Consider the following 12,576-nt stretch of genomic DNA (forward strand, 5'->3'; position numbering starts at 1 on the left):
TAATACTTTGGTCAAAAACTTAAACACATTTCAAAAGTATATTAACAGCTAAGAATATGAAATGTTTGTAAGTCATAAACTCTGTCCAGTGTTGCATACTATTCCATTTACTGTTCATATAACAATTCTGTGAATTGGGTACAATTGTTATTGCCATTTTGTATTTGAAGTTTAAGGAAGTTAACAATTTTTTCTAAGATGTTACTTTTGGTAAGAGGAAGATCTGGATCTCAAACTCGACTGAAATCAAAATGCATTATCTTAATCACTAGGCCCTACTGGCACCATCTCATAAGTAAATTCCTGGTAGAAATGAAATAATACACTTCATACTAGGAATTTTGAGCCTAAACCTTGAAAAATTTTAAACAGATAAAGAACCAGTCATAGATGAGCGGAATCAGTAGGATCACATGTAAAGATCTATGAGCCTACTTGTATCTCTAGTCACAGGACACCTACCCTCCTATATTTTCCTTGAGATAAACATTTTTATTATTAGTTCTAGTGCTCTTTGCATACACACGGATGACAGGCTCCGTTCCAGGCTTCTTGTTAGATAAAGCCAAACAAAATATTTTTTCTATCCCTCACCCTGAAGTTATTTTAAGGTCTTCTTGTGGTTTAGCAGAATATCATAGGAAGTAGCCTAGACTTCCGAGTCTTTGATAATTTTACTATAAAGCAGTTAAGTAAAGTTACATTTTTAAAGCAAAATGTAATGATTCCAACTCCAATTGTATGGTATAAAATCAATTAAAGTTAAATGAAATGGTTGATTCCAGAAGTAAGGCAGAAAAGATGAGCCTGTTGTATTTTCTTATGCCAAAAAGCATAGAAGTAAAGAAAATGATGGGTTCATGTCATAAGGACACAGGAGACAGATTTGGTGTGACTCCTACTGGTCAAACTAAAGACAATTTGACCAAGAAAAACATTAAAGACTTTTTAAAAATGTAAATCAAAACCACAACGAGATATCATTTCATGCCAGTTAGAATGGTGATCACTAAAAAGTCAGGAAACAACAGATGCTAGAGAGGATGTGGAGAAATAGGAGCCCTTTTACACTGTTGGCGGGACTGTAAATTAGTTCAACCATTGTGGAAAACAGTGTGGTAATTCCTCAAAGATCTAGAACCAGAAATACCATTTGACCCAGCAATCCCATTACTGAGTATATACCCAAGGGATTATAAATCATTCTACTATAAAGACACGCACACATATGTTTATTGTGGTGCTATTCACAATAGCAAAGACTTGGAACCAACCCAAATGCCCATCAATGATAGACTGGATAAGGAAAATGTGGCATATATATACACCATGGAATGCTATGCAGCCATAAAAAAGATGAGTTCATGTCCTTTGCAGGGACATGGATGAAGCTGGAAACCATCATTCTCAGCAAACTAACATAAGAACAGAAAACCAAACACCGCATATTCTCACTCATAAGTGGGAGTTGAACAATGAGAACACATGGACACAGGGAGGGGAACATCACAGGGCCTGTCAGGGGGTTGGAGGATAGGGGAGGGATAGCATTAGAGGAAATACTTAATGTAGATGACGGGCCGATGGGTGCAGCAAACCACCATGGCATGTGTATACCTATGTAACAAAACTGCACGTTCTGCACATGTACCCCAGAACTTAAAGTATCACAAAACAAAAATGGAAGGCCGAGGTGGGTGGATCACCTGAGTTCGGGAGATGGACACTAGCCTGGCCAACATGGAGAAACCCTCTCTCTACTAAAAGTACAAAATTAGCCAGGCATGGTGGCGCATGCCTGTAATCCCAGCTATCCGGAGGCTGAGGCAGGAGAATCCTTTGAACCTGGGAGGCGGAGTTTGTGGTGAGCCGAGATTGTGCCATTGCACTCCAGCCTGGGTGACAAAAGCGAGACATCATCTCAAAAAAAAAAAAAAGAAAAAAAATTGTGAATCCACGAGTTCATGCCATAAAAATAAACAAACAAATAATAAATAGGAGAAAGGGGAATTCTACAGTAGAATGTCAAGTGCTAACTAGTAAAAGCAGAAGGACTGCTGCATCTAGAAAAAAATCATCAGTTTGATCATCAGAGTGAAGATTGAATGCAAAATCATCATCAATAATGTCAAATCTAAGGGCAGAGTTGACATAGAGCAGATATTTGGATGTCACGGTCTTAAAATCTCTCCCTACAGACTGTTTATTTGCAGCATAGGGAAGAAAAAGGAATAAACTATATGATGTGGAAATCAGACAACACATTGATTGATTGAAATTAACATCACAAATGAGGGACACATGAATATTATGTGACTCTGGATCCGATTCCCTGAGAAGGATAAAACTTCACTTACTTCTGTAAGGACATAACTAGAAATCTCATGAGAAAGTATGAGACAACCCCCAAAGGAGAACTATTCTATTTAAAAATGGATCAATATGGTGAAACCCCATCTCTACTCAGAATACAAAAATTAGCTGGGTGTGGTGGTGCACGCTTTTGATCCCAGCTAGTTGGGCGACTGAGGTGGGAGCATCACTTAAACCCAGGAGGTGGAGGTCTCAAGGAGCCAAGATCACACCACTGCACTCCAGTCTGGGCGACAGAGTGAGGCTTCATCTCCAAAAAACAAGGAGGTGTGGGGACTATATACATTTTTGAAAAAAATGTCAATGTTCAGTAATGACACTGAGAAATTAAATTAGAGGAGCCTAAACTGTTATGTCAACTACATGTAATACAGAGCTCTGGATTGGATTCTGTATTAGACGAAAAACTATTCTAGAAAAAAAACTATCGTATCAGTTGACCAAATTGGAATATGGTTGATTAATTGAATAAACGTATGACACCAATGTTAAATTTACTGAAATTAAAAATTATTGTTGTTATGTAAAGAAAATGTCTATTCTTCAGAAATGAACACTGAGATATCTAGAGATAAAAAAACACCTAGAGATAACAAAGGCCAAGATGTATGCAATTTGCTCTCAACTGATTCAGTGAAATATAAATATGTATATACTTAGTCTACCCACAGAGAAAGTGATGAGGAAAATTGACAAAATCCCAACGAATCTAACTGGGTAAAGGACACAGAATATTCTCTGTTTTATTTCTGTAACCTTTTAAAATATAAATTTGAATTTAATTCTCAAATATAGAGTGGAAAAAATAGAAAAAAGAAATAATCATTGATAAGATGAACTGTAAGGAAGCTCACATATCCAGAAACATCTCAGGAAAGATGTTTTTTGGTGAAAGTATAGTTGAGTTGCAAGAGTTAAAAAGTAGAATGGCAACTCTAGCCAGCTCCAGTGATGTTTGTGATGTGGTTGAACACACAGCCTCATTTTTCTGTAAATAAGGGTGAAGCTGCATGGAGCTATCATCCTGTGACCAACCACTTATTACTGAGTTTTAAAACTGGAATTGACCATGAGTGAGTCAGCAAGAATTACCATAGGCATTGGTAAAAACCCTAAATCAATCAGACATGTACAAAAACCAGCCATTACTTCTTGTATTGACACAAGGCATATCTATATCTGTTTTTATTTATTTATTTATTTTTATATCTGCTTTTAACACTAAACATGTTCACATGTTAACTGCTGTTTTGAGACACATTTTCTTTCGTAATATAGCAAAAGAAGAGCTGAGAACATGCAAAATATTGATATTTCTTGGGCGAAATACAAAGAGATCAATGAAGTTCATAATTTTGCTCTTAAATATAAATTAATATGTCAAAAAAGCTAATAGAATTGTCGGACATGTTCCATAAAGCAGGAGCTCCAGTGTTGTGGGGTGTTTTCTTTTTCCTTTAGGTGCTGTGCATTTGAATGTAGATCATTAATAAATTATAATTTGAAATTATTGTGTTTATAAAAATATCTGCCAAGTCTAGTTATTCATTGGATAATAGTTAATATTTATGCTAATTTTACTCATTTGCTCAGTATGGCAGGATCAGAAAAATAAATCTATGCACAGTTTAACTTATAAACCCAATCTGTCTTCTTTCAGTTTCGTGATGTTATCCATTATCATTATTCTAATAACTTCACTAACCAACATTCCTATTTAATTAAACTAAAATGTATCCAAGCACTTTTAAAAAGAAGAATGTGCATAATAACAAGCACCGCAAAGCAGGAGAGTTAAATCCATAATATTAATCTTAAATTATATGAAGATAGAGATTATGTGTTTCGCTCTTACAAAAATTATATTAACATATCAGATTTAAATTCCTGGAAAGATGATTAAGAATCAGCTTTATATTTACATATTAAGTTTTACTTTTTCAAACACATTTATGCCTATTATATTTTTTGAGTCCCACAATAGCCAAGGATTATTATCATGCAATTTTTCTGAATGTAGGAAACTAGCTGGTGGCAACTACAGCTAAGAGATGTGCACAAGGATTGGCAGATTTGATGAATAAGGAACTTGTCTTAAGAGCACATGTATATAACTCTTGGTTCTGAATTTGCTTCACTTACACCCCACAGAGAGTCCTGTCATGAATTTAGTGCTCACATATCAGTTTTATGATTTTTTTTAGTGGTTCTAGAGAGTGAAGAGTTGGCAGTCAAGAGCACACTCATACTTCAGAAATATTGTAGGGGACATAATGCATATTATATAAATATATATTGCAGATATATTGATTTTTTCTCGCATAATACCACTACTAAGCATGTGATGTGCATAAGATTCATTAGACACACTGCATAAATGAGTAAACTGAAAGTTGCTTAAGGGTAAGTAATATTAAAGAAAATATTAGCAGATAAAATACATGTTTCAATTGTGCTTGTTCTACACCTATATAAAATACGCCTTTCTGATTTCATTAAAAGCAGTTTCATTGCACCAGCCTTGCTCAAGGTATTTTCACAAAAAAAAATATGAAACAAGTAAAATCAAATTTCATTCATCTGAAATGAAGTGGGGTCCTGTTTATTAAAAGTACCGCTCTGACTTCCAGGGTGCACTCAAAGCTATGTAGTTCAAAGTTAAATTTCACACAACTTGATAATTCTGTTAGCATTGTGACTTTGAAAACAGACCTGTTTTGATGATGACTATGGTTGATTTCCTGAAATTGACTTATAATCTCTTTGGGAGGATATGCACTATAGCAGGGGTACTGGAAATCTATAAACGTGTTATATATTTCATTCCAACTAGCTATGCGATCCTGCATAAGCTACATAAACTCTTGGATTTTTAGATCCCTCATCAGTTAAAATTTAATTCTAACTCCAAAATCTTTGACTGAAAGCCGCAGTTTGAAATCAGACCCAGCACACTCATAATTTGATCAACTTTATTCTCCCCTGATTACTTTAGCGGTTCATGCTGACCTATCAACATGTGAATGCTGATCAAATAAATCTCTTACACATTTAAATGAAGACATTTCTCTTGTGACATTTCCATTTGAGCCTTTTGTCTATTGATTGGTGATTATCCAGCATACGAAAGTGAAAATAACCTTGACTAAGAATCAAGAGATATAGGTTCTATTCTGGACTCTGATTGAAAAGTATTCATTTTACTTTTTTTTTTTTTTTTTTTTTGAGACAGGGTCTTGCTCTGCTCTGGTGCGATCTCGGCTCACTGCAACCTCTGCCTCCTGGGTTCAAATGATTCTCCTGCCTCAGCCTCCCTAGTAGTTGGGATTACAGGCATGCACCACCACACACTTCTAATTTTTGTATTTTTAGTGGAAACGGGGTTTTGCCATGTTAGCCAGGCAGGACTTGAGCTCCTGACCTCAAGTGAGCTACCCGCCTCGGCCTCCCAAAGTGGTGGGATTACAGGCGTGAGCCACTGCGCCCAGCCTATTTAACTTTTACGAACTGCAATGCCTTTAGGTATGAAGAATAAGTACAAAAATATGCATTTTGGCCAGGCACGGTGGCTCATGCCTGTAATCCCAGCAGTCTGGGAGGCCAAGTTGAGCAGACGACTTGAGGCCAAGATTTTGAGGCCAACTTGGCCAACAATGGTAAACCCCATCTCTACTAAAAAAAAAAAAAAAAAAAAAAAAAAAGTAGCCAGATGTGGTGGTGCAATCCCATAATCCCAGCTACTCAGGAGGCTGAGGCAGGAGAATTACTTGAACCCGAGAGGCGGAGGTTGCACTGAGACCGGATCGTCCCACCGAGCTGCAGCCTGGGTGACAGAGTAAGACTCTGTCTCAAAAATAAACAAACAAATAAATAAATAAATAAATAAATAAATGCATTCTGTCTACCACATGAATAAAATACAAAAAAATTAAGCTGACTCTTAAGATCTGAACAAGTGAGGTTAGTGAGGTTACAGGAGAAAAACGAACAGCACAAACAACACCCATGCATTCCTACTTTACCTGATGGGGTGATGTGTCGCCAAGAAATGGAAGGCTCTGGTTTCCCAGTGGCCAAACAAGTAAGAGTGACGTTGGTTCCTTCATTGATGGTCATATCATTTGAGATGTCATATATCTTAGGAGGAACTGAAATGACAAAATATGCAGTGATTAGAAAAAATATATAAAATTTTGTTGAAGTATGTATGATTAATTCCATAATATCATGCAAGAAAAGTATGAGGGTGAAATGTATTTATGGCCTATGGTCCTCACCTGAAAGATGGATTCTCTAGAACCTCAAGACTTTCTAGGAGTTTTTTATTTGTTAGTTTTTTTCCCCTAATTTTTAGATGTTAAATACCTCAGGATAAATGGAATATTTAATAACAAAAATGTTTAAACATTGATTAAATATATATTATGAGTAATTTGTATTAAGTAAACTAGAATATAACCAGTCTATTTTATCCATGGATCCTCACTGTATGATGTTTTTCTTGTTGAAATGGTTAAATAAGGAGGAAATACAGAAGAAACTTAAAATAGCAGAACGGTTATTCTTACATACTGATTTAAAAGCTGGGTGAGTTAGGACATGTACATGATTGGGAGGTAAGATTTCATGGTCACAAAGGTATTTTTGGCTTTAATTTTCTATCTGCCAGGTAGTAGGGCTAGACTTTCTCAAAATTTGTGTTCTAAGGAACACAAATTCTAAGGACTGTGAAAGGTGGATACAATCAAATTTTCTTATCAGTAATGACTGGCAAACACTGGTTGAAACAGATCACTTCAGGACTTCTCATCCTTTGTTATGCCCTTTTGCACTGTAAATCCATAGGAGTCAAGGGGGAAATATTATATTGCATTTTCTCTGGTGTATTAGACTATAGAAGTTTTTATCCCAGAATTTAATCACATAATACCTTTGGGAAATGTTGGAGAGAAAAGTCTCTAAACTGACTTCCAGGATTAAATTTCTACATTCTCTGAGAAACCAAATGTCTCATTGAATCCTCAAACAGCATGGGTATAAATCTCTATTGGCTAACTGCATTATTTAGAGTAAGTTATTTAATTTATCTCAGCCTCAGTGTCTTTATCTGAGAGCAGGAGACAATGATAGTACATGTCCTATCTGGCTGCTACGGAGACTAAGTCAATACATGTTAAAGGACTTAGAAAAGTGCCTGACATTAGTGTTAGTTATTATTATTAGATGCCATTAAACACATATATGGTGCTTGAATTTCATTTTAGTAGTGCTCTTTTCCTATGCCTTACAATTGTTCTCAGAAATTCTTCACTTTTGTAGTGTGTATGATTGACCTATGTCATAAATAAGTTTGGGTTACTTTATAAAATGTATACTATGTTACAATTCCAGCTCAAATACAAATAAATGGCAATTACACATCTTGGTAATCATTAGAAAAATAAGATTTTTACTGAAATCTTTTTACTTGTTCCCTTCTTTGGGTTTCTTTATGCAAGAGATATGTTTTCACAGTTACTTTTAAAGCTAGTAACTATAATCTGTTGTGACGATAAATTAAATTACCCATACTTTGAAATTTTTTTTTGACTTTTTATGGAACCAAAACTCAGCCTTAAGAAAATCAAGGATGATATAATTACAAATATAAAGTATTTTATTATGTGTAACTGTTGATATGATTGAGGAGAAGGCTTGTTCCTGAGTAATACATCATTGTAGCTGTTTCCAAATGACATAGTTTAATTGGCATTTAAAACACATTATCATCAAACTCTTCAGTGAGCTTTTCTCAGGCAAATAATAAAAATTTTAAAACCATCCCAAACAGAGGGGTCTTTTCAGCTTAACTAAAACAGAACAAAAATAAAAACATTAAATTACCCTAGAAGGAAAGTACAAAAAATTTTGCATTACACTGGTAAATAGGAGAGTTAATAATAATAAATTTACAACATTAAACTAAAAGTATATTTTAGATATTTAGTTGTAGGTATAGGTTTAATTTAATAAACTGTAAAGCACATGTGGATATACATACATATATATATATAGAGAGAGAGAGAGACAGATACACATATATAGATGGTCACTGACTTACAATGGTTCAATTATAATGTTTTTACTTTATAATGGTGTAAAAATAATATCCATTCAGTAGAAACCATATTTTGAGTACCCATACAACCATTTTGTTTTCATTTTCAGTATAGTGTTTGATAATCTACATGAAATAGTCAACATTTTATTATAAAACAGGCTTTTTGTCACATTATTCTGACCAACTGTGGTTAAGTGTCTGAGCATGTTTAATGAAGGTTAGGTTACGTTATGATATTCAATAGTTTAAGTTTATTAATTGCATTTTCAATTTACAATGGGTTTATTTGGATGTAACCTTATCATAACACGAGGAGCATCTGTATTCATAAGCATATATACAGTGCATAGCAGTGCCCACTATTAAAAATATTATAGAGTACTTTTTTCCTTTATATAGAAGATAGTATGTAGGGCTCTTAGTCTCGCCTAGCGACTTTACTTATTTATTTAAAATATAACTGATTCAAGGTTAGACTGAGATATGTATATGAAGAGAAATAATGAAATGCCATAAGAACATGAATTCTATCCTCGAAACACCATTATTTTGTCAATACTATCTGATCATAAACTAGTTTAGTTGGATCTTTACACATCTACATATGTTTAAAGTGCTAAACATTATGCTAAACTAATATTCAGCACTAGTATTTGGCTATACAGAGAAACAATTAAGTCCCTTAGAAATAAACTTAGATTTGACATTTAACTATAGGAGATTGTGTAGTGGGGGGAGAGTGGTAAATTCCAGGTGTGACATGTCATTCTCAGTGATTGCAATGGCCTTCCAGGGCCTCATAATTCAGGACATGCTACAGGGAATACACATCTGGAAAGAGGATGTTAGTAAGAGAAAATCCCTCTGGCAAGGCTCCTCTCCCCAGAAATGCATCACCTGTTGGCAGCAGATGCCGTGTATAAGAGGGCCAGTGAAATCCTTCACAAGCATGGTGGCTTGAGGAGACAAAAACAGGTGTTGCTTTGCTGAATATTCAAAACTATTGCATATTCAGTTTAAAATTTTCAACTTTTACTGACTATCATGAAGGGAATAATTCTTGACCCAAAGGAAATGCAAAAGTTTAAAGGCATGTTACTTGCCCTTAAGAAATTTAAATTAAAAGAGAGAAGCGGATAGGTAAGTAACTAAGAGAGGGCAAATATTTTCCACATTCTCCTTTCCCATTTTACAGGAGTAAAACAAGTTTAATACGTACACCTTCTGGGTTTAAATCAGTAGACAATAATTTTGTGTTGGTTTATTTTAAAGTTAATTATGTAGAATAGTTAACGCACAAGGTTATTGAATGCAGACTATTTATAATAGATAAAAATTTTTTTTTTCTTTTTTTGACAGAGTCTCTTGCTCTGTCTCCCAGGCTGGAGTGCAATGGCTCAATCTCCGCTCACTGCAACTCCCGCCTCTCAGGCTGAAGCGATTCTCCTGCCTCAGCCTCTGGAGTAGCTGAGATTACAGGCGCCTGCCACTGCGCCCAGCTAATTTTCATATTTTTTAATAGAGATGGAGTTTTGCCACGTTGGCCAGGCTGCTCTCGAACTCCTGACTTCAGGGGATCCACCTGCCTCTGCCTCCCAACGTGCTGGCTTTACAGGAGTGAGAGCCCCCACACCAGGCCAGGAAAACTATTAATAACCTTACGGTAGGACTGCAGAAATGGTGGTATAGAGAATTGGTCAACTGGATGATGATAACAACTGTCAGCTCTGTTGTCAGGATAAGGTGTGGTATTGAGAAGGGTTTTGGATGGTCCCAGGGCGCATCACACTAAGCACTTGCATAGAAAAACCAAAAAAAAATAAAATAAAATAAAAAGGAGAGTTAAAAATAACATACTATTCTAGATGTGTGCCCCTTTTCTATATATCTAATTTCAGACTCCCTCACATCCTTTTCTAAATACTTAAAATAATTTATGCAAAAGGGAGCAGATGTATTTAATCAATTCAACAATTTTTAAGCTATTAAATAACTACAGATTTTAAGAAGTATTTTAAATTGTCATGTACTTTAAGTACTTATGACCTAGGGCAGAGTTATAAAGAAATATATTAATGCGTGTAAACTCATTTAATATGCTGGAAATAATTATTATAATATCATCCTCACTATCTTCATTATATGACACCATAAAAAAACAATGAAAAGGCAGAAGTCCTAGACTTCATACTAAATCACAGAATATCTCCTAGTGAAACTCTAATTAGGGATATACAAGTCTTTACAACTGTGTTCATAATTAATTGTTGTGTATTACCAGTTAGAGAGATCTAAGACCACTGGAAGCTTTCTAAGCAACAGAGGTTGAAAGTAGATTTAAAGATTGTGTTGGGTGAAATCTATTTTAAAACCTCCATATCTATTTAAATGAACTACTCTTGGTTCATAACATGCTTTCCCTTTAATTGTTCACTGGCCTAAAATTCAACTGCTACTTAGCACCTGGTCTTCAACTTTTATTTAGTTGGTTCCACAGTGAGGAGATAATGCATATTTAGATGTATCTACATATTTAGATTCTCTAAAGATAACTTATGTCTCTTGTTAGTTTCACTTTCACCAAAACATTTAGGCAATTTGACTTACTCCACCCACCTTCTCTCTTCTGAGCCCATCTGTGGGTGTCCTTCAGGGCAGGTAAGAGTCACTTTCAGTAAGAAAAATCTTAGAATGCACATCCAAACCAGATTCTAATGACCTTCACACAGGCTACCATTTTGGATTATTCTCCACTGTTTGTATGATAATGAGCAACTGAGTTTGTGAGTGCACGGCATCATTTTCTTTTAATGTGTACGTATTTTCTGATGTATAGAAATAAATTATTTTTGTTTGTTTAATGAGCAGTCTTCAAAGATACAGCTTTAATTTCTTTCAAGAATTCATCATGCTGCCTGCAACATGACCATTAACAAACTGAGAAGCCAGCATCAGGGTGACTAATCTGGATATCATAGGAATCATATAAGCACAGGGTATTTTATTATATTAAAAGTTTTTATATAAAAAATCTATGCAGATGATTTTAGAAAGAATAAATAAAATAGCACCTGAACCAATATTAACTTGCATGACATGTGAGGTCAGGTCACACGTGATATTAAAAACCCTTACAGGATGCGTTTGACAGTTATTTTAACTGTAAATACAAGGCATAAACTATTTGGATGTGGACAGCTGCACTGGCTCACTGGAATCAATTAAATGCCCCATCGAGCTCTTAAGCTGTAAGAGTCCGTGAAGGACCACACTGCATACAAATCCATTTGGAGGTCTTCTTCAGGATGCCAGGGCTAAAAGGTAGATGGAATATTTATTTAATCTGGCTCACAAACCCTCACAGATTACTGAAAAACATCAAATCAGCATTTATTGTAACCACAATATTCTGGCACAAAAACCACCTGTTTCCTCGGTCAGGATATAAAATCAAAGCATTGTTTTATAGGAGAGTGCACTGAATGTCCTCTCATTCATTCTCTGAAGTTGTAGCCTCATTACCAAAAACCTTTACAAGTTGTTATATATCTATTTGAATTATGCACACAATTACGAGATCTATTCTCCAAATATGTTCACTAGGACAAATAAGAAGTAAAATAAAAGTGATGCCAACTCTTTCATGTCCTCTTTGACCCAACTCTCCCCACGGTGACTCCTCATACCTCAAAAATTTACCACAAAGAAGAAACAGTGAAATGTACATTAGTGAGTGAATTTTAAAAGATCAAAATTTGATCTTAAAAAATCGTGTCACTGATGACTTTGATGATCTTAAAGCAAAATAGATTTTTCTGGGTCTATGCTATGGCCAATGTTTGTGTCCCTCCCAAATTCATGAGTTAAAATCTTAACCCCAGAGGTGATACTATTAAGAGGTGGGGCCTTAGAGAGGTGATTAGATCATGAAGGGATTAGTGCCCTTATAAAATAGACCCCACGATCTAGGTCACCCCTTCCACCATGTAAGGACTCAGTGAGGAAGTGTCACCCATGAGAAAACAGGCCCTCTCCAGTGCCTGGATCTTGGACTTCCCAGCCTCCAGAACTGTGAGAAATACATTTCTGTTGATTATAAGCCA

General features: G+C 35.3%; 1 protein-coding gene across 4 annotated transcripts in view; it reads right to left on the reverse strand.

Moving 5' to 3' along the window:
- Nucleotides 1-12,576, reverse strand: part of NEGR1 (neuronal growth regulator 1) — a 911,215-nt gene that overhangs the window by 396,284 nt on the left and 502,355 nt on the right. For all 4 annotated transcript variants that reach the window (XM_063624045.1, XM_063624046.1, XM_063624044.1 and 1 more), the window contains exon 3: nt 6,396-6,521. In XM_063624045.1, the coding sequence (XP_063480115.1) occupies nt 6,396-6,521 (126 nt within the window). The remainder of the gene's footprint in view (nt 1-6,395; nt 6,522-12,576) is intronic.

The sequence above is a fragment of the Symphalangus syndactylus genome, chromosome 12 (genome assembly GCF_028878055.3).
Source record: "Symphalangus syndactylus isolate Jambi chromosome 12, NHGRI_mSymSyn1-v2.1_pri, whole genome shotgun sequence".
NCBI lineage: Eukaryota > Metazoa > Chordata > Mammalia > Primates > Hylobatidae > Symphalangus > Symphalangus syndactylus.